The sequence below is a fragment of the Chiloscyllium plagiosum genome, unplaced genomic scaffold (assembly GCF_037043375.1).
Source record: "Chiloscyllium plagiosum isolate Xiang-an unplaced genomic scaffold, Cpla_swu_hap1 HiC_scaffold_16, whole genome shotgun sequence".
NCBI classification, from domain to species: Eukaryota; Metazoa; Chordata; class Chondrichthyes; order Orectolobiformes; family Hemiscylliidae; genus Chiloscyllium; species Chiloscyllium plagiosum.
In genome coordinates this window covers 40,106,126-40,131,299 of record NW_028270154.1, presented here as the reverse complement: position 1 = coordinate 40,131,299, position 25,174 = coordinate 40,106,126, and the positions used below count along the sequence as shown (strand labels likewise).

At 41.8% G+C, this 25,174-nt stretch overlaps 1 protein-coding gene across 1 annotated transcript in view; it reads left to right on the top strand.

The window, feature by feature from the left end:
• The first annotated feature begins 4,654 nt into the window (after window positions 1-4,654).
• The window catches only part of LOC122556621 (short transient receptor potential channel 7-like), a 152,095-nt gene continuing 131,575 nt past the window's right edge, over window positions 4,655-25,174 (top strand). Inside the window, exon 1 of the mRNA XM_043703527.2 lies at window positions 4,655-5,314. Coding sequence (XP_043559462.2) covers window positions 5,145-5,314 — 170 coding nt within the window. The 5' untranslated portion in view covers window positions 4,655-5,144. The remainder of the gene's footprint in view (window positions 5,315-25,174) is intronic.

Below are 25,174 nucleotides of genomic sequence, written 5' to 3'. Positions count from 1 at the left end.
CATCACCACCACATGAACAGTCATAGTGATCTACTGCTAAAGCAAGGACTCTCGCTTTGGTGAGGAGATGAATTTTGGGCACTTCACCTCCCAACTTGGATCAGTCAACCCTATTGTGACCCAATTCCATCTGTCAAATTAAAGTGAAGATAAAAATAAACAGTAATTATCACAGAACTTTTATTGTAAATGCCATTTTTCTTGATGTATATTCTGTCCTACTGCGCAGTTAGTGTTAGGGGCCTAAAATCTACTTCAAACAATGACTTTGTTGCCTTGTTTCTTTTTCAGATTATCACACAAGCTCACCTCACATCTTCACCTTCAAAACCTAGATCTTTCCTCTGTATTGTACTAATTTTATTCTTTAGCAAACGAGCTACCCCATCTCCTTTACTTTTCTTCCTATTTTTTCCAAAATGTCAGACGCCTTTCAATATTTATATACCTGGCTTGTTCACTCTGAAACCATTTTACTGTAAAGACTATTCTATCATACTTATTTATTTTTATTTATGCTATCCATTCATCCACCTGTTGCGACTGCTGCAAGCAATTAGATAAAGTGTCCTTAATTCTTTCTTTTGACCATTTTTTTGACCACTCTAACCTTATTTGCGATTGCAATCTTATATTTGTTAGCTTTGTTTCTTCCAGTCACACACTGGTTGGCATTACCCATATTGCTACCCTGCACTAATGCCTTGTTCTTTCTCTTTGAATGTTCAAATTATCCACTCATTTGAACCCACACCCTCCCTTGCAACCCCTCCTCCCAGCTATTGAATTTAAATCAATTATTACAACTCTAGTTATACGATTCACCTGGAAACTGTTTTCAGAATAGTTCAGGTGAAGCCCATCATATCAGGACAGCCCCCTATTTCAACAGTACTGGTGCCAGTGCCCCATGAATTAAAACCCATTTCTTCCAAACCAATCTTTGAGCCATATGTTCAATCCTCTGATCTTATTTATCCTATGCCAAAGTTTTTATTGTTCAGATAGTAATCCAGAGTTTATTACCTTTGTGGATATATTTTCTAATTTAGCCTCCAACTGCTAACACTCACTTAGCTGAATTGCTTCCTCAGTCCTATCTAACTCATTGATGAACCATTAGAACTTAACCTCCTAATAGAGCTTCCCCTGCAGGTTCTTCACACAGGCACCCACAATACAACACAGCCTTCAGGACTCATATTCTTAGCTTCAGAGAACAGTGTCTAACTCCCTAGCAAATAATATGACTCTCATATTTGAATGGCCCCCTACACACAGTGCCATGGTCAATTTGTTTAACTTCCCAGCAGTTCCTGCTCTTGTCATCATAAGCTTCAAGTAGCTGAACCCTGTTGACAATTATATGATCTATGTCTATTCAACTGCTAACTTTTGAATCCCCAAAAACTGCCTCAGTTACAATCAAATGCTACTGTCCCTGGCCACGGATCAAATTAGAAGTACTTAGCCGAAAGTGTTTGACTAGGTAGTCTAGGTGATCTTCACCTTCTGTAATGTACTGTAATATCTGAATGTCAGACTCCAACTCATCAGTTCTACAGATGTGCAGATGACCTGCAGATATGGTTCCTGCTCATCACAAAGGTATCCACTAGTACTGACAAACTACAGCTGCTATATATATCACATGCCATTTTCCTCTGTTTTATTTAAGAAATTTGGTTTGGAAATATTACTTAATGATTATCTTAATGATTAGTTGTATGAAGTTATTTAATGAATTAACTTCTAAATCTGATGCAATACTTATATCTTCCTAAAACTGGTTTAATTACTGTCACAATTTACATAGAGAGGAAAAGCCTTAAAATTCACCAACCACTCACCTACCTGCTCACCTGTCTAATGCAAACAGATTGCAGCGCTCAGGTCTTGCTAATAGCCCTGTGCCACTCTTTTTTTTATAAAAGGTTAGAGCAGGCCTCCTTCTCTGCTCCCAATTCCTTCACTTAACAAATTCTCAAAATACTGTCTCCAGTTGCACTTGATTGTGAGATGCTTTCTTTATGCTTGCTTCCTTTGTGTGCTTTGTGACAATACGCATTTATAATAGCTGAAATTCTCCAGAGCTGACTTAGGTATTGCTGGAGAAAATAGACCGTAAGACAAGAAATAGGAACAAAATGATGCCATTCAGCCCATTGTGTCAGCTCTGCCATTCGAACATGGCAGATATGTTTCTCAACCCCATTCTCCTGCCTTCCCCCTATAACCCTTGATCCCCTTATGAATCAAGAATCTGCCTTAAACACATGAATGACTTGGCCTCTACAACCTTCTGCAGCAATGACTTCATCACTCTCCAGCTGAAGAAATTCCTCCGCATCTCACTTCTAAAAATGAGGAGGAATTTCTTCAGCCAGAGGGTGGTAAATCTGTGGAAAAGGTTCCAAATTGGCCGAATAGCTGGCTTGCAATGCAGCAGTAATGCCATCAATGTGGGTTCAATTTCTCCACCAACTGAGGTTACCGTGAAGGATTCACCTTCTCAAGCTCTCTTCTTACTTGAGACACTGGGACGTTCAGGTTAAACCACCACCAGTTTTCCCTCTGTAATAAAGAGCAGCCCTCTGAGCTTGTAAGACTGTAGCCACTTTATCTTTGCTTTTTCACCTGACATATCCACCTGCTTTCCACTTGCTGAATCAAGAGTCTGTGTGCATCTGTTTTCAAGTGATACTATGACTCAGGAGCCAGGTGATCCAGAAAGCTATAAAACACAGTAAGAACCCCAGTAAGAGATTGTCTCACGCTAGTTTGATTTTGTACTTCTGTCTCTACGAGTCCACGTTGGTGTAAAACCCACGATTAAGAATTATTCGGGTGATCGACGTGCCCTTTTCAGCTATTTATAAACTTAGGTTTAAATGTGTTGAGAAAATCCGCATTCTCCCCCTGCTCTCACATCGAATAAGTAGCAAATACAAAGCTCTGGTCACCTATCGAAACACGCTTGTTCAGAGGGGCTCTCTCACCAATCTCAGTGCGATCTGCAGCAATTCGAATTTCACAGACAAACTCCAACCTGTTAGCTGCATCATTGACTCATTCTGTAGAAACCACAATGAGACCCTTAGCTACAGGATTACTGCAGCCGTGCACAAACTAACACATTGTAAGAATAAATTGTGTTGAGAGAGAGAACTCGTGATTGAGAGCATGAATAAGCTGGCTGTCCAAATATATACAATGTACTGCAACTATTCAATTATAATGATGATAAATGTAAAGTACTCAACACATTTTTAAAGAAGTTTTCATTTGCGTAATACATGCAACAGTTTGTGACAAGGGCCCTTTTGCTCTACAGCTCTCAGTTCAAACAGCTAGAAATAGCTCATAGATTTAATAAAATCACAAGCTTAACTTCCACTTTCAGGACATGAACGCAGTGATAACGATGTTATAAATGCAATTATGAACATTTAACACAATGTTACGCAGATACACTGAAAATAGGGAGACCGTTTCACCCACGCATCAACCTATAATTTCATTCTTCCCTTCCCTTAATGTGCAATAGGAGAGACAAGAAGCCTGTTAGACCTCCACGTTCTGTGTATGAACAGTTAGTTGTCAGAGTGTGAAAAGAAAAGGAATTAGGACTATAGTAAAACGGTGATGTTGAAATAGGTCGCAATACATTTTATGTAGGAACAGGTATGGGTCCTTCTGATATTCAACTTGACCTGTCCCTCAACACTATTCGGTAATGTTTACGGCAGAAGTGAGTGTAAATATGAACATTGAAACCAGTTTGTGACAAATTCACAACATGAAGACGATGTATGCAGTCTTTCCAGTTCTTTTGCTGCCCACCAGTCATTAAGGCGACATAAAAGATCATCAGGATTTATTCATCAGACATTGTCACAGTGCGGCCACTTCCAAATACTTGCTTTTCATTTCTAATGTCAAGTCCTCCTCGAGTGTTTTACACAGAGAGATGCAGCCTGTCTTCACGGATTAGTGACAGGGTTAAAGAGGGGCCGACTCAAGGCAAATCAAAGAAATTGTTTTAATACATTTAGCACCTTTGGTCCGCAAAAATATCAAAGTGTATTACATCCGAAATGTATTGCAAGTGCAGGAAAGGAACTGACATACTCTCCGCACGGAGTCGGAAGGCATGGGATTTATTCCCGCACTTAATATCAGAGCTTGTATAGATCCGCGTCCAACTGTTTTCTGCCTCCCTCCCTGTAAAAGCTAGTGATCATCAAATAAGTCGCGCGAATGGTCACTGTTGCTCCGAGTGTCTACTGCCTGTCCCTCAACGTGAATTTAATCTCCTCCATCCACTATCTCGATAAGCACCCATTTCCACCAATCGGCCATCAGTGTTTGGATGTTATACATATTCACTTTGCCTTTTGCACATGGCCGTACGTATGTTTACTAATGCAAGTTTATAGTTTCCACTTGCCTTCAGTTAGTGCTTTATCCCATTTTAACTTGGACCGGGGAGAAATCTGACATCGCCCCTTTAAGTCAAGGACAGATGTTTTCTCTTTCATCCACATTTGACCTGATCTGTAAGAATCCCATCGCCAAACTGAAATATTCTTGTGTATCACGGCACAGACTGAGCTCAGATCGCGAATGAACTGTCAGTCGACATGGAGCCCACTCCAACATTGAAAATAAAAGCAAAATGGCGTGTGCCCACTAAATGGTTTGACCAAAAACCCATTGTTTTGGCGCGAAAGTGAGACTCCACTTAAATGATTGCAACTAACACAGAAATGCGATCAAGTTACTTCTTTCACGTATTGCTGGTTATGCCTGACTTAAGAGACAATCAGTGCTATTTTTAGTGACACAAGCCACCTGCTAAATGAAGGGCAGAGCCCCTCCTCTGTCCCTTGGTGGTTTCGACTTGTATCCATTGAGTTTTCCCTTTTATGTTAGCGACCAGAAACTCCGAGGGTGTCAGTGGTTACATTTGGTGACGTAAACGAGCTCTCCTGGACACTCCTGGTAACTTGTTGAAGATGACAGGCGAGGCTTGAATCAGGAGGGACCTTTCGCCGTCAACGAGAGAGGGAAGCGAGCTTCAGGCGAGTTGCTGCAAATTCAAGCCCAGGACATGAGCAGCGGCGAACCAGCGGTTGCTGCTGATGTCAGAAAAACTCGCAAGGAACAATGTGGTCCAGAGGAGCCGCCTCAACCTGTCCGGACCGAGTCTGCAAGCCGGCGATGAGCATCACATGCCTGTGCACACAGACAACAAGTCCCAGGATCTAGACCAACACGGCGCTGACGGCGACTGTCTGGGGCAGCAGAGGATGTAAGTACTGTCCGCGTTAAGAATACTGGCTGTGCAAACCGGGTGTGTACGGTCATTAAAGTTTGTTCTCACGGTTGCATGCTGCTTTGGTACATCTGCCAGCCGCGTTTGTATTAGAATTGAGGCATGCAGCATTAATTCAGGCAGAGCTACTAACCTTTCGTATGAGGCTTTTTGTTTCTACAAGGGAATTGATAAAACTAGGTAGATGCTACTTAAAACAGGGAAACTTGTTTGACACGGCCTGCCTTAAATAAGCACCAAGGACATCGTTTCATTTTAACTCAGTACAGTGTATGAACAAACAGCCTGATATCGCCAACCTGTTCCTGCGGCTGAGGGTACAGCAATCTGTGTACTGCTGTCGTTCCACCAACAGTCGTAGGTAATGCCTTACCCTGACAGGGATATTGCTTGAATATCATTTTAATCAGAAGTATAACAACTGGCTTTTTCTGAGGTGAGTCTGTAGATCCCAGTCACTCGGACAAAAGAAAAGCAGTTGCCCCCTGCTGGCAACAAGTCTTGTCATTTGGTTGTAACATCACCTTGAGATTCCTTTTTTCGATCTGTCTGTATCCCAGCCCAAGAAAGACTCGCGGTGTTCGAGAGCCTGTCTGTGAGCACACAGATTGGGATAATTGAAATAATTATAAAATGTCAGTGTCTCCTCCAGTATAATACAAAAGGTTGAGCATTTGGAAAGTATTTGCACAGGCGTACAATAATGAACAAATCACGTTGCTGTAAAATAGTGAGGATAGTGGGATTCATGCATGAACCTACATTTAAGGGAAGTCGGTCAGGACTTGGGGGAAAAAGCTTTGACAGGGTTCATTAGTGTCATTTAGGGAAGGAAATCCTGACCTGATCTGGCCTATATGTGACTCCAAACCGACAACAATGTGGTTGACTCTTAACTGCCCCCTGGGCAATTATGAATGGGCACTAACGCTGGCCGAGCCAGCGACACCTCATCTTGTGATTGAATATTTAAAAAAAAGTACTCTAGCAGGTTATTACACTTCTGGGCTGTGTGAAGGATGGAGTAAGTAAGGTTCTCTCAAGTCTGAGAGAAAATGTTCCTGTAGATAGATCTCCTGAGTTGCCTAGATCAAAGTCAAGACCTGTGTAGAAACTGTATCCCAACAGATGAAGCAGCAAAGACAGCCATATCATACGGAGCGTGTGAGAACACTTATTTGAAATTAATTAAACGATACGCCTGAACAGGGTAACATTCTCAACAGTATGATGGAACTGTTGCTTCGGGGAATAGTCGTGGATTGAAAGCAAATATGTGCACTTTCAAGCTTCCAGCGCACTCGAAATGAAACCCCTGTCTCCAGCTCTGACAGTTTCATTTACCACCCTTGTTGTCTTTGTGATTTCCCCTGAAAAGGAGATTGAGTGCGGGGGTAAGCCAGGCACCGATCTGATCAGTTTTCCATATGTCTCCATGTGAAAGCTGACCACAGAGAACACTGTTCTGCCCCGAGGTTCCAATTTCTCTCGTTCACCTATCACAGAAAATCCACGGCAACAGCTCGGCAATTATTTAAACGTTTGAAGAGAAATGAAAAGCCCCCGAACTATAACAAGCTGAAGTTGGATTTCAATTGGACTCCGTGGCAAATGTTCACTTTCCTTTTTTTCTTCTCTCACTGGCTCCTTTATGTACCCGCAGCCTTCATCCGTCAGCTGGCTAGCGCTGTCTGAACCAAGACTAATTTGAATCATTTATAATTATATTTAATATTCATCGTGTTAGCTATCATTCTGTGATCAGACTTTGCCGGGTGCACTTGGATTGTGGCAAGCGACGTAGATTCCCTCCTCTGATCTCCAAACTGTAATCTCCAGTCAGTAAGTAAGACATTCTTCCAGTTACTGGGGTTAAAGGATGAAGCATCTTTTAGACATATTAGCTTGAAAAAATAGGCGTCGTTTCTCCAATTGACTGGTGCACATTTTAATAATGAAAGGCTGCAACATGTCACTTCCTAGTGGGTGTCCCAAAGGTGAGCAAATAGGTGACTGGCTGGTGAGTTTTAAGAGTCTCTTTCTAAAGTGGGGTAGCAGTTTAAACTGGAGAGTAAAAGTGTGTCAGTGAATAAGTAAGCTGCTCAACTGTATGAACAGTATTTCCAATCTTGAAATCTAAGTTGTTAAATGTAACACGGTAAAGGTGGCAGGGCAGGGGATGTGTTGTTGCACAACACAAAAAAAATACTATCAGCTTTATTGTCACATGAGTACAGTGAATAGTTTACAAGTCACCATTTACCACGTCAGAAGGGCTTTTGCCCGAAACATCAACTCTCCTGCTCCTCGGATGCTGCCTGACCTGCTGTGCCTTTCCAGCAACACACTCTCCACTCTGATCTCCAGCATCTGCAGCCCTCACTTGCACCATCTAAGGAACCAAGGTACCTAGGTGCCGATTCTTAAATACAAATTCTTAGGAGGAAAAGTTAAAAGAATAAAGAAATAAAAAGTCCAGCAATTAATTAGAAAAACAGAGAAATGAATCCTCCCAATCCAGACGCTACGGGGCTTTACCTTGAGGCTGGGAGTGCTTGGAGTCATGTCCATGTTGGGACCAGGATTTGAGTCCTCGTATTGTGTGGGAGCTGGTAAATACCAATGTATACCATCGTTTCCATCCACCAAGTGTGTACCTGAAAATCATAGAGCTTTGGGTCCTGAATTAATAAGCTGGAGTCAGAGCTTAAGACATTGCAGTGCGTTGGAGGGGGAGGAAAATTTCCTGAAAACTTTGTTACATTTCTTGGACTTCAGATTTTGTTCCCAGTTGGAGACAGGAGGGTTTGATTGTAATTTAAGAGAATCCAGATAGCAGGAAGGGAGGAGTCAAAGTATCTGCAATAGTCCAGCTGTTTTGAGGTACTTGCAGCTCCTGTGGAAGAGAACAAGAACTGCAGGGTGCGTGAGAAAACTGACCACATCACCTTGATGCAAGGAACCATTTAAATGGTGGGGGCTATGGTGTATAAGGGAATATTGTTTTAATAGAGGAGGATAGTTAAGGGGCTAGATGCTGTTCTCGGCAGCCAAAAACATGTGCTGCCTACCCAGTGTCAGGGTTAAAGAGATCTATTCAGGACTGGAGAGGAATTTGGAGTGAGACGGAAATGATTTAATCCACATCAACATAGCTGGGACTAAGAAAAAATGATTCTGCTAAGCACATATGAGCAGATTAGAGTTAAAGTATAAAGCAAAACTACAAAAGGCACAGCATAAATAAAATCAGGAAGTTCGAGTATTAGGGAAAGAAGGAGTTATAATAATAGGGCATTCTTCATCTGAACTGCTCTGGGACCAGCTAGGTAATATTGACTAGAATGTGGCAGGGACGGACAGAGTACTTAATGGTAATGATGCATCAGACAGCAGGAAATAATAGGAAAAATGAGTCACTCGATCTAAATGCATACAGCATCCACAATAAGATGATGAATAAGTGGCACAAATAGGAAGGAACTGTTTTGATCAAAACAGCATAGTACAGCTGTTTACAAGGTGAACGAGGTTGAAAAATAAAAATTCCTGGATGCATAACACTTTGGAAGGACAGGTAGAATGGAAAAGGAGGTCAGATAGATGAAGAAAACATTTGAAGGCATTAGTAAGAAAGGGTCTTGGCTCAGAAAATCAGAAAGTAGGATCAGTATGTGTGGGGGAATAACAAGGGTCAGTAAATCAGGTCAATAAAAGTAGTAGTTTATAGACCTTCCACCCCCACCCCCGCCCTCAACAGTAGTTATACAATTGGACAGATCAAGAAGAAATTATTGACACTTGATACTTGTGAAAAAGGATAGAAATTTTATTGGATAATGACTCAGCTGACACCAACATATACCTACCCAACCCAACTCATAAACAGAAAAGGACAGTTTAGAGACTGGAGAGCTGGAGAAAGCCAGGAACAAGTTGTAAAAAAAGTAAAGAACTGAAAGAAGTTTGGAAACCCTCCACAAGGCAGTAGAATGCATGAGAGTTGGTCACTTGAATTAAACAGGGCTGAAAACACACCAGCAGTATCAGAGAAGATCAGGCCAGAATGAAGGAATTAAGAGGGCCAACATTAGGCCAGTAGTCTTAATAGAAGGTGAGAAAGGGCCAAGAAAGATGAGAGAAGAAAACATGACAGAGTTAGGAATCTAATTAACTGAGTAAAAGAGCCACAAGGGAGTATGACAGAAGCTGAACCTCCATTGGATGATAGTGATAGTCCTGAGAAAGTGGAATAGATTAGAAAATAACTCATTTCCAAAAGAAAAGGAACTCACTTCCCAGCATTCTGTACTGCTAAATCCACCAGGGGCTTAATAGGAAGATAAACTCATTGGGAAATCAAAGAAATAAAACCAACTTTTGTCCAATCTGATCGATGTAAAGTTAAATCAGAATGCAAAGAGTGTAGTGCTGGAAAAGCACAACCAGTCAGGCAGCATCCGAGGAGCAGGAGGATCAATGTTTCGGACATAAACTCTTCATCAGGAATGTGGCTTGTGGGCCAAGGGGGCTGGAAGATAAAAGGGAGGGGGATGGGTCTGGGAGGGAAGGTATCTGGAAATGTGATAGGTAAATGAAGGTGGTGGTGAAAATGATAGGACAGAGAGGAAGGTAGAGCAGATAGGTGGGAGAAAAGATTGACAGGTAGGACTGTTGAAAAGGGCAGTGCCAAATTGGAAAGTTGGGACTGGGATAAGGTGGGGGAGGGGAAGTCAGGAAACTGTTGAAATCCACATTGATCCCATGTGGTTGGAGGGTCCCAAGTTGGAAGCATTCTTCCTCCAGATGTTGGGTGGTTAGGGTTTGGCAATGGAGGAGGCCCACGACCTACATGTCCTTAGCAAAGTGGGATGGGGTGTTAGTGTTCAGCCACAGGACAATGGGGTTAATTAGTGCAGCTGTCCCAGAGATGTTCTCTGAAACGATCTACAAGTTGGCATCCTGTCAAGTTTTCAACACCACAATCTTCAACCCTGCTGTCCAGCATCCACAGTCCTCATTTTCTCATGCAATCAGAATGCAAGTCCAGACAGGAAGCAATCACCAGATTATCACCCATTAACCCATCAGATTTGGAAAAATGCTCACATCTAGTACGTGGATCATATAACTAGGTATTAAAGGGTTACAATGTGAAACAGGTGGCACAGTTCAGCGAACAAACCCAGATGATATTCCCAAAACGGACTTTGAAACCAGGTTAGGACAAAGTGAAGGCAGAATGTGTGTTATGTTTTTATACTGTATTAACTGGAAATACCTTCAGTAAAAATATGACAATGAACACAGCACCACTCCATGCTCTCAAGAAGGACTAGCCTCACATGGCACAATTAACTAAAACCCTTTATATGCAACCTGGATTCAGTAATTGAGCAAGACAGGTATCTAGTATTGTGGTTGGATATTAGAAATAGCTGAAATATTAAGTTGAGTGATACTTTTTCAACTTGTCTATCAAAGCTATTTTTCAATGCTAAAGGCAAATGTCCATCTTGCAGAATTTAGACCACAGTTTCTAAAGGGAATTTTCTGAAGGCCAGTTATACAAAACACACAACTATGTATCATTGATTAGAAGTTACATATGTTTGAAAAAAATGAAGGCTGATATGTGAGAGAGTTGTAGGTGTTGCCCTTTTGATGAGACATTAAACCTAAATCTCATCTGTCAAAGTATCCTTTGGTGCTATTTCACAAAAGTGCAGAGAAATTATCCCTGGTGTGTGAGCCAATATTTCATATCCCTCAATGAACTTGACAAAAAAAATCAAATTACCGCTGTAGGAGATTGATGCAAAAAGTTATAGTTCTTACATTTCAAATAGTGACTAAATTTCAAGAATAAGACCATAAGAAATAGGAGTGGAAGTAAGGGCATTCGGCCCATCGAGTCCACTCCACCATTCAATCATGGCTGATGGGCTTTTCAATGCCACTTACCCATACTCTCCCTGTATCCCTTAATTTCTTGTGAGATTAAGGTTTTATCAATTTGTGCCTTGAAGATATTTAAACGTCCCGGCCTCCACTGTGCTCCGTGGCAGTGAATTCCACAGGCCCACCAATCTCTGGCTGAAGAAATGTCTTCTCATGTCTATCTTAACTTGATCCCCTCTAATTCTAAGGCTGTGCCCATGAGTTCTAGTATCCCTGCCTGATGGAAACAATTTCCCAGTGTCCACCCTTTCTAAGCCATGCATTATCTTGTAAGTTTCTATTAGATCTCCCCTCAACCTTCTGAACTCTAACAAATACAATCTCAGGATCCTCAGCTGTTCATCGTATGTCATCCTACCATTCCAGGGATCATCCGTGTGAATCTCCGCTGGACACGCTCAGGTGCCAGTATGTCCTTCCTGAGGTGTGGGGCCAAAACTGGACACAGTATTCTAAATGGGGCCTAACCAGAGCTTTATAAAGTCTTAGTAGCATCTCACTGCTTTTACATTCCAACCTTCTTGAAATAAATGACAACATTACATTTGCTTTCTTAACCACGGACTCAACCTGCACTTGCGCTCCCAGCTCCCTTTGTGCTTTGGCTTTATGAATTTTCTCACTGTTTATAAAATAGTCCATGCCTGTGTTCTTCTTTCCAAAGTGCAAGACCTCACATTTGCTCACATTGAATTTCATCAGCCATTTCTTGAACCATTCTCCTAAACTGTCTAAATCTTTTGGTAGCCTCCCCACCTCCTCAGAACTACCTGCCTGTCCACCTAACTTTGTATCATCGGCGAACCTCACCAGAATGCCCTCAGTCTCTTCATCCAAATCATTTATATATAAAGTAAATGGCTGTGGGCCCAACACTGAAACCTGCGGACACTACTTGTCACCAGCTGCAATTCCGAAAAAGAATCTTTTATCCCAACTCTCTGCCTTCTGTCAAGCAGCCAATCCTCAATCCATGCCAGTAGCTCACCTCAAACACCATGGGCCCTCACTTTAGTCATCAGCCTCCCGTGAGGTACCTTATCAAAGCCCTTTTGATAACATCCACTGGGTTTCCCTGGTCTAACCTACTTGTTACCTCTTCAAAGAATTCTAACAGGGTATTTCTAAAGAGTACTTCTGTGGTACCTCAATAGTAATTTGAGAAATACTTTTGAGATGTTTGATTGTGAAAAGTGCTATATAAATAAGTTTTATTTTCATTGATTTGGTTCGTCCCTGAATTGGGTTGCTCAGAAGAAAGTAATTGCTGTTCCAATTCTATACATGAAACTGGTGGAATTTTGATTTGATTAGGATATTTTCTGTAAACATTCTGTGCTTAGTAAGCAGGTAGGGGACCATTCATATTTTTATGGTGAATTGTCTCGCTTCCTATTTTGTTTTTGAGTGAGGGTTTTGATGAATGTTTGCCATTTTCTAACCATCAATCAGCAACTACTGTTGTGTTTGGCATACATGGAAGCTCTTCATAATCAGATTTGCTCCAAGATGAGAGAGGGAATTAAAATTAGATCAGTTTTCATGAGATTAATCAGAAATTTTACATGTGTTTAAGTTACATTTACTGTATTCCAGGATGCTATTGATGATTGGCCAATCAGTCTTCAGTGCTCTGAAAAGGAAAACCCATCATGAGGGATATGATTCTTTATCCCTTCAATCCAACATCAGGATTTGGTCCTAGCTGAAAAAGCAATTGAAATTTACAAGAGATCTGTGCTGTAACTTGTGTAATTATATTAGGGCAAAGTTTAGCAATGGCTTGCATATTAATGAAAGTCACATAAGCCTTAACTCTTATGAACCTCCACCCAAATTATCTGTGTTTAAGAAACCGAGATTTTCCCTAAAGGCAAGATAAATGAAACTCGCCCAAGCCATAATACAATCAAGTAGAATTTTAAATAAATTTTATGACGTGTTTGCTTTATTGTACCTTTTCCCCCATGTTTCCTTAATTTCTTTGCAGCAATTGACTTCCTCTAAGAAAGCCTTTTTCTGTAAATTGGGTAATGCAATCTGAGTCTATGCAAATCTGAAATGTATGTGTGATATATTTGATATTGATTATATTTAGTATCATCCAGTGATCACTTATTGGCAGACGTTTTTGCACCAGAGCAAGCAATGTACTGTGAAAGCAGAAAATCATCCAACGCGGGGTTTTCAGTCGTTTAACTTTGAGACTCAAGCATGATAATGGATTTCCCTGCATGTCAAATACCTTACTGACTGTAAAGAAAGCACGAGTGAACAGAGTCCCTGAAGCAGTTCGGAATTTTTTTCTCCACTAATTTAGAAGTTGCATTAGCGTATTTGTTTGAAAATATTTCTACGCCTCCAGAAATCATGAGGGAAAGTTTTCAAACAAATCAATTGAATATTCATATAAGAGCATGGTTAGAACGTACATCGACTTTGATATTTCATCTTAACAAAGCCATGACCCAGGATTTCCTAAAATCTTTTGTAATAACATCAGTGTAGAAGTGAAATAGTGTCTTCTTTTCTTGCGGAAACTTACAAGTTACTGATTTATTTGATTTTTATTTTTAAGGCATTGCAATATACACATTTCTTTTACCATTTGTACTACTACAGAGAATGATCAACAAGAGATTAGATTACTTACAGTGTGGAAACAGGCCCTTCGGCCCAACAAGTCCACACCGACCCGCCGAAGCGCACCCACCCAGACCCATTCCCCTACATTTACCCCTGCACCTAACACTACAGGCAATTTAGCGTGGCCAATTCACCTGACCTGCACATTTTTGGAGTGTGGGAGGAAACCGGAGCACCCGGAGGAAACCCACGCAGACACGGGGAGAATGTGCAAACTCCACACAGTCGGTCGCCTGAGACGGGAATTGAACCCGGATCTGGCGCTGTGAGGCAGCAGTGCTAACCACTGTGCCACCGTGCCGCCCATATTTATGAGCTCTTTATTTACATTGGCATTCCTATACAAAAGCCTAGCTCATACAAGTTTCCTGAATTTATATAAATAATGTACAGATGTTGACCTATGCCCAAATATTTAGCAACAGCACACCCTGAAGCACAAAATAGCAGTGTAAGTGGTATTTCTGGAGTTTAGATTAGATTACTTACAGTATGGAAACAGGCCCTCCAGGTCCACACCGACCCACCAAAGCGCAACCCACTCAAACCCATTCCCCTACACCTGACACTATGGGCAATTTAGCATGGCCAATTCACCTCACCTGCACATTTTTGGACTGTGTGAGAAAACAGGTCTCTGGCACTGTGAGGCAGCAGTGCTAACCACTGTCCCACTGTGCCACCCATAATTGTGATTATCTTCATGATTTGTTTATTTTTTTCTCTTAAGGCCAACAAATGCTCAGCTTGCCAAAAATGCTCAAAAGTCATAATTGAATAAAAATAAATTCTTACCAATCTTTGTTCTATTCTTCATCAAATTCAGTCTTTGTGCACCCAAACTATATTAGATCAATGTGAACTCAACACATTTAGTTGACTAACTAGTTGTCAAGTACTTTCCCAATGGGAGGATCCTTGTGTCATAAAGATTTAAGTTTCATGGAACAAAGACAACAGTCCATTCCATATTGCCCCTCGCAATTTTTACTAGTTTTACATCAACTTTTAACAGCACCTAAGCAAATGAGCTGCCAAGTTATTCTTCATTAATTCCTTTCAGCTAGATCTGTGCCAAAAATAATACTAATTTCAGCATAATTTTAGCAGAAGTGCACTTGGAACATTCAGAGTCAATATACAGCTTCAATTTCTGCTGGAAAATTGCATTTTATGGTGAGCTAAGCCTTGATGTTGCAGCTTAATCAGTTTCAAGACAAGACATTAACAAAAACAATTAAGATGTTCAACTATAAAAAGCTATTCTGTTATGACAATTATTCATTATTACTGCAGCAAACCTCACTGGTCCAAAACTATAGCAGCTGAAAAATCATTTAGAATAGCTGTAACATTTATTATTAATCAGCTGTAATGTTATGAAATGAGAAAATCTCATGCCATCAAGATTTTATCGTCACCCAATTCTGATTCCATTTATCTTTATTATGCTAATGACCTAAGATTCTGAAAATGGAGATCATCCAGTAATGAGCAAATATTGTGTAAGTGATATATTTAAATGTTGAAGTCATTTGTAAAACTATGCTCAATTTTCATTATGGATTGTTCTGGAATGCTTTATCTGTAGCCTAAGCTAATGTCTGTGTGTGATAATAGTCTCCGGATTCTATGAACAATTCGGGAAAGTGGGTGATCTCAAGCAACCAAGCTATCAGAGGAATAGTTTCTGTTTAATGTTTCAGAAAATCTCAGCAGAACTTCATTCTTTCAGGCTTTATCACCCATATGAATGGAGAGAAGATCTGGGAAAGATGCCCTCCGCTTGATTTCTCTTAGCTGAATGTTCAGGCTGAAGGGATATAGCAAGCTGAGCTCTCCTAATAACGAAAGGAAGATAATAGACTTTCCAACCAAGTAGTCCCATTTGGACCTGGCCTAGGAAGCCAGCTTCAGGAGTCCTTTCAACCTGAACTCAGTGCACTCAGAATCCAGGACCTCAGGAGGATGTGACAAATAAGTGATATAACATTTTCAGACATTTAATCTGCAGTGCAGGAAAATGGATTAAATCCTACCTTCTTTTTGTGCCACTGTTCTGCCTTATGATTAAAACTGCATAACACAAAGCGTGATGGAATTCCCAATGATTAATGTCAATGCTACTACACTTTGAGAAAAACTTCAAAGTCTATTCCTGTAAAACTAATTACTTGACTGCTAAAGCAGGACTTGACAATAGAAACACTTTTTAACCATCGAGGCACACATTATGGTACGTGCTTCCACATGCACCCAAAGATCTGTGGGTCAAGAATTGACCTGTTCAGTCACATGAGCACCTACAACAAAAACCCACAACCCTAAGTAAGATTCACCTCAATTCAAGGATCATCTGATGATAACAACACCAGGATCCATATTCTAACTGACCCAGTATTCTCCTGCAGAGGACAGCTTTCAGTTCCTCTGATTTCTCTCTCCTATCTCCTCAATATCTGTTCTTTAACTGCAGGGTACAGTCAGGAGTATGCTGAAATACACTTTACTGCCTGGATGAGTGCAGCTCCAACAACAAGGGTGGCACGGTGGCTCAGAGGTTAGCAGTGCTGCCTCACAGCACCAGGAACCCAGATTCAATCCCTTTCTTGGACAACTGGCTGTGTAGAGTTTGCACATTCTCCCCATATCTTTGTGGGTTTCCTGCAGGTGCTTCCTCCCACAGTCCAAAGATGTGCAGGTTAGGTGGATTGGCCTTAGGAGATGCAGGGTTACAGGAATGGATGGAGGGTGGGGGGGTTCTGGGTAGGTTGCTCTTCACACGGGTGGTTTGGACTCAATGAGCCTAATAGTTTGCTTCCACAGTATAATGGATTCTATAACACTCAAGAAACTTAAACTCTCTCCATCTACACCTTCAAGATTCACCATTTCCACCACCAACACACCCTGGCAACAGTATGTACCTCAACAGGATACATTTGGGATGACTGTTGACCTGAAACATGAATACAGTGACTACAAGAGTAGTTCATTTTGTTTTAATCATTCATGGCATGAGGGCGTCCCTGGCTGGACCAGCATTTAATGCCCATTCCTAAGTGTCCATAGAGAGCTAAGGGTCAACCACATTACTGTGGGTCTGGAGTCACATCTAGGCCAGACCAGGCAAGGATTGCAGTTTCCTTCCTTCAAAGACATTAGTGAACTAAGTGGGTTTTTTCCTGACAATCAACAATGGATTCATGGTCATCAGTTAATTCCAGTTTTTTTTAAAGTGAATTCAAATTCCACCATCTGCCCAGGTCCCCAGAATATTACCTGGGTCTCTGGATTAACAGTCCAGTGGTAATACCATTAGGCCATCACTTCTCCCATAGAGGCTATGAATATCACTGCGAGTAACACTTCCTGAATCCCCAAAGCCTGGCCACCAACTAAACGACACAAAAGAGGAGTATAGTGGGATACTGGCCACACTGAAGAAGCTTGACAATGGACAAAGCAGTCCACTTTATAGGTACCACATCCACAAACATTCAGTCATTTCACCAACAACCATCTACAGCAGCAATGTATACAATCAACAAGATGCACAACAGAAATTTGCCAAAGATTCTCAGCACCTTCTAAACACATGACCACTTCCATATAAAGGACAAAGGCAGCAGATATTTGGGAACACCACCACCTGTGATTTTCCCTCTAAGTCACTCACCATCCTGACTTGGAAATATATCACTGTTCTTTCACTGTCACTGGGTCAAAACCCTGGAACTCCCCTCCTAACAGCATTGTGGATCTGTATACAGAGCATAAATTGTCACAGTTCAGAAGGCAGCTTACCACCACCTTCTCAAGGGCAACTAGGTTCGGGTAATAAATGCCAATCCTGCCAGTGTTGCCCACATCCCATGAGTAATTTTTTTAAAATGCTTGAAACCCGATATAAAGAATACATGTCCAATAGTATCGGCTAATCCTCATATAAGCAAAACAGCTTACTACTTTAAGACAGCCTAAAAGCACTTCTAATACAAGGGCCAAATATTATAGACTGGGGCAAACAGGTGGCATGTCACAACTAAACTGGGAAAAGTGTGTTAAAAATCATGCCCCACTGCTTCACAGGCCATCACATAAAATATAAATGTAGAAATCCCAGTGAGATCATCAAACTCATCAATGTGTCTGACTGACTGATATTCAGGGCCAATTCACACCAGATCTTTCAGGAACAGTAAAAAATAACCCACTCAACTAATAGGAACAGTGAAAATTAAGGATTTCTAATTTATTTTTTAAAAATTAAACTATACCCCTTCAAAACCCCAAATAAACATATACACTCAATTGTGATTAAGGCAGACAAAAAACAAATTTAACGTATATAATATCTGTGGAAAAAAATAGTATAGACTGGGTAATCCAAGTTCTGAGGAGCCAAAGACCATAATGTAGAAAGTTTTTTTCTTGACTGTCATTTTGATTTCTATAATAATGCTGCACTGCTGTCTGTAGAATGATGCTTGTTCTTTGATTCGATGATTGAACAAGTGAGTTTCGGTCCTTTCTTGTAGGAATACTTTCTTTTAAGCTTACTTGAGGTGCAGATTTCAACTGTATGCAGCTCAACCAACCAGAGGGCTGTTGTCAGGCAGAATTCGCTTAACTTGAAAAAATTTTTAGTGCCACTTATTCTCGAACTATCCCTCTTATTGCTTCCAAAAGGCAACATCGTATTGCACAATTCAACGATTTATGTAGGACTTCATTTTATAACTTGGAAAATTCACTTATTTCAACAATAGCAATTCAACTACCGTATCAGTTGAGACAAACATAGAAAATATGTGGTTTGTTACATGGGTGAAGAATGAACATGCAGCTGGTGACAGCAAGCATAGAACAGAAGAGGGTGGAGTGGATAGGTGGAAAAGAAGATAGGCAGGTAGGACAAGTCATGGGGACAGTGCTGAGCTGGAAGTTTGGAGCTGGGATGAGGTGGGGGAAGGGGAAATGAGGAAACTGTTGAAGTCCACATTGATGCCCTGGGGTTGAAGTGTTCCGAGGCAGAAGATGAGGCGTTCTTCCTCCATGTGTCTGGTGGTGAGGGAGTGACGGTAAAGGAGGCCCAGGACCTCCATGTCCTCAGCAGAGTGGGAGGGGGAGTTGAAATGTTGGGCCACAGGGCGGTGTGGTTGATTGGTGCGGGTGTCCCGGAGATGTTCCCTAAAGGTCCAGGAAGGGGAGGGAGATCTCTTTGCCTGTCTCTTTGTTGGCTACGTAGAACAGTCGATCTTCCGTAATTACACCGGCACCACTCCTCACCTCTTCCTCCGCTACATTGATGACTGCATTGGCGCCACCTCGTGCTCCCGCGAGGAGGTTGAGCAATTCATCAACTTCACCAACACACTTCAGCCTGACCTTAAATTTACCTGGACCATTTCTGACACCTCCCTCCCCTTCCTGGACATTTCCGCCACCTCCAAACAAACCCCACCACCAGGGATATATTTCCCTCCCCACCCCTTTCCGCCTTCTGCAAAGGCCGTTCCCTCCATGACTACCTGGTCAGGTCCATGCCCCCCTGCAACCCACCCTCCCATCCTGGCACCTTCCCCTGCCACTGCAGGAATTGCAAAACCTGCGCTCACACCTCCTACCTCACCTCCATCCAAGGGCCTAAAGGAGCCTTCCACATCCATCAAAGTTTTATCTGCACATCCACCAATGTCATTTATTGTATCCGTTGCTCCCGATGCGGTCTCTTCTACATTGGGGAGACTGGACGCCTCCTAGCAGAGCGCTTTAGGGAACATCTCCGGGACACCCGCACCAATCAACCACACCGCCCTGTGGCCCAACATTTCAACTCCCCCTCCCACTCTGCTGAGGACATGGAGGTCCTGGGCCTCCTTCACCGTTGCTCCCTCACCACCAGACGCCTGGAGGAAGAACGCCTCATCTTCCGCCTCAGAACACTTCAACCCCAGGGCATCAATGTGGACTTCAACAGTTTCTTCATTTCCCCTTCCCCCACCTCATCCCAGTTCCAAACTTCCAGCTCAGCACTCTCCCCATGACTTGTCCTACCTGCCTATCTTCTTTTCCACCTATTTACTCCAACCTCCCCCCGCCCCCGACCTATCACCTTCAACACCTCCCCCACTACCTATTGTACTCTATGCTACTTTCTCCCTACCCCCACCCTCCTCTCACTTATCTCTCCACTCTTCAGGCTCTCTGCCTGTATTCCTGATGAAGGACTTTTGCCCGAACTGCTGTGCTCTTCCAGCACCACTAATCCAGAATCTGGTTTCCAGCATCTGCAGTCATTGTTTTTACCTTTTTACATAGAACAGAAGAGTTACAACGTTCAAGTACGGTGGCATCAAGCTAATCCCAGAACCAAAATGAAACCCAAAATACTGAGGAGAATCACTGGACCCAAAACGTTAACTATGATTTCTCTCCACAGATGCTGCCAGACCTGCTGATCTTTTCCAGCAATTTCTGTTTTAATCTCAGAACCTAGTGAGATCAACAGCGACTCTGTTTATACCTATGCCTTGCTGTATACTTCACGTTCCCTTGACTCACAGAAAACACATGTAATCACTTTGATGGGTGCTGGTCCACTGCTTTTCACCATTTATATAAATGATTTAAATGTGAACGTAGGAGGTATAGTTAGTAAGTTTGCAGACGACCCCAAAATTGGAGGTGTAGTAAATGAGGTTACCTCAGAGTAGGTGGAAATTTAATCAGATGGGCCAATGGGCTGAAGAGTGGTAGATGGAGTTTGATTTAGATAAATGTGAGCTGCTGCATTTTGGAAAAGCTAATCAGGGCAGGACTTATACACTTAATGGCAAAGTTCTGAGGAGTGTTGCTGAAGTTCATAGTTCCTTGGAAGTGGAGTCCCAGGTCGACAGAACAGTGAAGAAGACGTTTGATATGCTTACCTTTATTGGTCAGAGCATTGAGTATAGAAGTTAGGAGGTCAGTTGCAGCTGTACAGGACATTAGTTAGGTCACTTTTGGAATACTGCATGCAATTCTGGTCTCCCTGCAACAGGACGGATGTTGTGAAACTTGAAAGAGTTTGGAAAAGATTTACAGGGTAGCAGGATCCAAAACTAGAGGACATAGGTTTAAGATGAGCGGGGAAAGATTTAAAAGGGACCTCAGGGGCAACTTTCTTTCATGCAGAGGATGGTGTGTTTGGAATGAGCTGCCAGAGGAAGTGGTAGAATTACAACATTTAAAAGGCATCTGATTGTGTATATGAATAGGCAGGGTTTAAAGAGATATAGGCCAAATGTTTGCAAGTGGGACTACATTAATTTAGGATATCTGGTCAGCGTGGATGCGTTGGACTGAAGGGTCTGTTCCCATGCTGTACAACTCTATAATTCTATTTCCTTCTCTCCCAAATTATGTCAATGTGACCCTGATAATAAGTATTAGAATTACCTCAAACATTGACAGAATGTAATCTGAAGGGTACAAACATTAAATATTACTGTATATCAACAACTTAAACTTAAGCTCTTAAACCTAACCTTACTGGCTAATACTGCCTCCTTGAAAAAACAAATCACAGTTTAATTAGTTCCATGGATACAGGTTTAATAAGTCAAAAACTTATTTGAGGGCACATTTGAAAGTCAAACCCTTTTGCTGACTAAGAACAGGCTACAAACTTCGGGTTAATAATTCTGAACCACATCTAAACCCTAGCAGCATCTATTGGGTTCCTGAAATCTTCAATCTGAGCCAATCTGAGTCAAACAACAGAATAAAGTTTCAACCCAGGAAAAGTCTCAAGAGAAATCACAATGTCTACTCCTAAACCACCCTCTTTCTGATATGTTCCCTCCATTTTGAAGAAATATACCTCTGCAGGTGTTTTTAAGATAATCACAGGAATGCACAACAAAAGCGAGGATGCTGGTAAGGACTCTATTATATCTGCTGAACACATAATGAGCTACAAGGAGAGGCTGAATAGACTGGGGCTATCTCCCCTGGAGCATCGGAGGCTGAGGAGTGACCTTATAGAGGTTAATAAATCATGAGAGGCGTAGATAGGGTGAATAGCCAAAGTATTTTCCCCAGGATAGGGGAGTATGAAGCTAGAGGGCATAAGTTTACGATGAGGTTGAAAGTTTAAAAGTGACCTGAAGGGCAACCTTTTCATGCAGAGGGTAGTGAGTATATGGAACAAGCTGCCAGAAGTGGTAGTTGCAGGTACAATTACAACATTTAAAGGGCAATTGAATGGGTACCTAAATAGGAAGGGTTTAGAGGGAGATGGGTCAAATTCTGGCAAGTAGTACTAGATTAGTTTAAGATATCTGGTTGGCATGGATGAGTTGGACCAAAGGCTCTGTTGCTGTGCTGCACAACTCTGTAACACTATAATAAATTGACCAAAATCTAGTGAGCAGAGTGTATATTTGTCTCACCAGGTTGTATGTGCTGGTTTTGGAATAGCTACTGAGCATGGTATACTACAACAACATTAACAACTCACCAAAGGACAAAGGAGAATTGGGTTGGTGTTGGAATTCATTCTCAGTACTCCAGGAAATAGCCTTTGCTAAAATATTCAAGAATTGAATTTAAAACATATTCCAATCTCAACTGCACCACATATATCAGAGGCATCAGCTCCCCACATTCTCTCTCCACATGTCTCCATCAGATTTCATCATTGCAGTTGCCAATGTGGCCCTGACAGCAAGTAATAGAATGACCTCAAAGTTTAACCTGAAGAACCAGAACATAAAATATTGCTGCACACCAACAGCATTCTCTATAAACCTAATCCTGCCATCTCAGTCTCCAATATCTCATCCTCCCAACAATATCAGTTTGATTAGCTGCAGTTTACTAAGAGAGCAGGTCCCTCATGAATATCTCACATGTATTGGCAAGTCAAACCCCTTTGCTGATTAGCAGCATGCTCCAAAACCAGGGCTAAAAATTCTGAACTCTGCAGAAAATAGTTCACCGATAATCCCTACCACCACAGCTACTGTCCCAATATCAAGCGAAGCATTTTGCGCAACAGGACAGATAAGATGAATATACTCATTTGCCTCTTCTAATTCAAATGTGACCACTCAATTCTGGCACAGGAGTTCTGAGATATTGACAAGTGTTTCCATGTGTCACCGTATGCAGTCAATAACCTGAAGAATGCCTCCATTAGCTCTAGGTCTTTACATGTGATGGAACACTCAATCTACTCAATCAATGGGCAGCACGGTGGCACAGTAGTTAGCACTGCTGCCTCACAGCGCCAGAGACCCGGGTTCAATTCCCGCCTCAGGCGACTGACTGTGTGGAGTTTGCACATTCTCCCCGTGTCTGCGTGGGTTTCCTCCGGGTGCTCCGGTTTCCTCCCACAGTCCAAAGATGTGCAGGTCAGGTGAATTGGCCATGCTAAATTGTCCGTAGTGTTAGGTAAGGGGTAAATGTAGGGGTATGGGTGGTTTGCGCTTCGGCGGGTCGGTGTGGACTTGTTGGGCTGAAGGGCCTGTTTCCACACTGTAATGTAATCTAAAAATCTAATCTACCCAGTCTCAGGCATTACCATTAGTGTTGCAGCTGCTTGGAATTCAAGTCTGGAATTTAACCTGCCATACAATGTAGTGATTGTAACAAGGTTAGCCAAGTGGACCTCATAGAATAAGATACCTGTTTGAGGCTGTTAATCTGGCCTAATCAGCGAGCCCTGGCTGACAGATAAGAACAGGAGTGTAAGACATTCTGTTCACTCTGATAGCTGGCTCTGAAGGTGCTGGATTAGTGTCAAGGGCTGTCCATGTGTAAGTAAAGGGTGTCTTGGTGAAAGGATACCAGCTTCTGTGGAGTTATTTCATGCAACCTATCCAAAACAATCCTCTACACGACATGGCCTTTGTTCATTATCTGCAAAGTCTGACAGAGATTCAGACCACACTTTTAAAACAGAGATACCATGAACTTGAAAGGAAATGTGTCTGCCTGAAAATAACTATTGATCCTGTCCATCATCTGATGCAATTGGTAACATCCATACAACAATAACTTGCATTTCAAGGGCTTTTAACATAAAGACGTATCATGAGGTCCTTCACACATTACAAATATACAAGGAAATGGGCACTGAGCCAAGAAAGGAAACTCTGGGAGAAGTAACCAAGTAAACAGCTCTATAATTCTATAATGGCTGAAAAGAACAATTTTGAGAGTGTAAGTTTTGGAGTATGATTTATACAGAGTAGAATGAATCAGCTTGAAGGTTCTGCCACCCCGATGAGGAAAAAGGAGATGGCATCTACAGAAATCAATGGAACTAATGTTCAAATTACTACAGAGTCAATCCACATTCCATTCCACTTCCAATAAATGTCAACATTCCATTTACCTTTATAATCACTTGCTGTTCTTGCACATTAATGTTTTGTAATTCATTTACCAGGACATCATGAGTTTTTTGAAGAAGTAACAAAGAAGATTGATGAGGGCAGAGCAGTAGATGTGATCTATATGGACTTCAGTAAGGTGTTCAACAAGGTTCCCCATGGGAGACTGATTAGCAAAGTTAGATCTTACGGAATACAGGGAGAACTAGCCATTTGGATACAGAACTGGCTCAAAGGTAGAAGACAGAGGGTGGTGGTGGAGGGTTGTTTTTCAGACTGGAGGCCTGTGACCAGTGGAGTGCCACAAGGATCGGTGCTGGGCCCTCTGCTCTTTGTCATTTACATAAATGATTTGGATGCGAGCATAAGAGGTACAGTTAGTAAGTTTGCAGATGACACCAAAATTAGAGGTGTAGTGGACAGCGAAGAGGGTTAACTCAGATTACAACAGGATCTGGACCAGATGGGCCAATGGCTGAGAAGTGGCAGATGGAGTTTAATTCAGATAAATGCGAGGTGCTGCATTTTGGGAAAGCAAATTTTAGCACGACTTATACATTTAATGGTAAGGTCCTAGGGAGTGTTGCTGAACAAAGAGATCTTGGAGTGCAGGTTCATAGGTCCTTGAAAGTTGAATCGCAGGTAGATAGGATAGTGCAGAAGGCGTTTGATATGCTTTCCTTTATTGGTCAGAGTATTGAGTACAGGAGTTGGGAGGTCATGTTGCAGCTGTACAGGACATTGGTTAGGCCACTGTTGGAATATTGCGTGCAATTCTGGCCTACTTCCTATCGGAAAGATATTGTGAAACTTGAAAAGGTTCACCAAAGATTTACAAGCATGT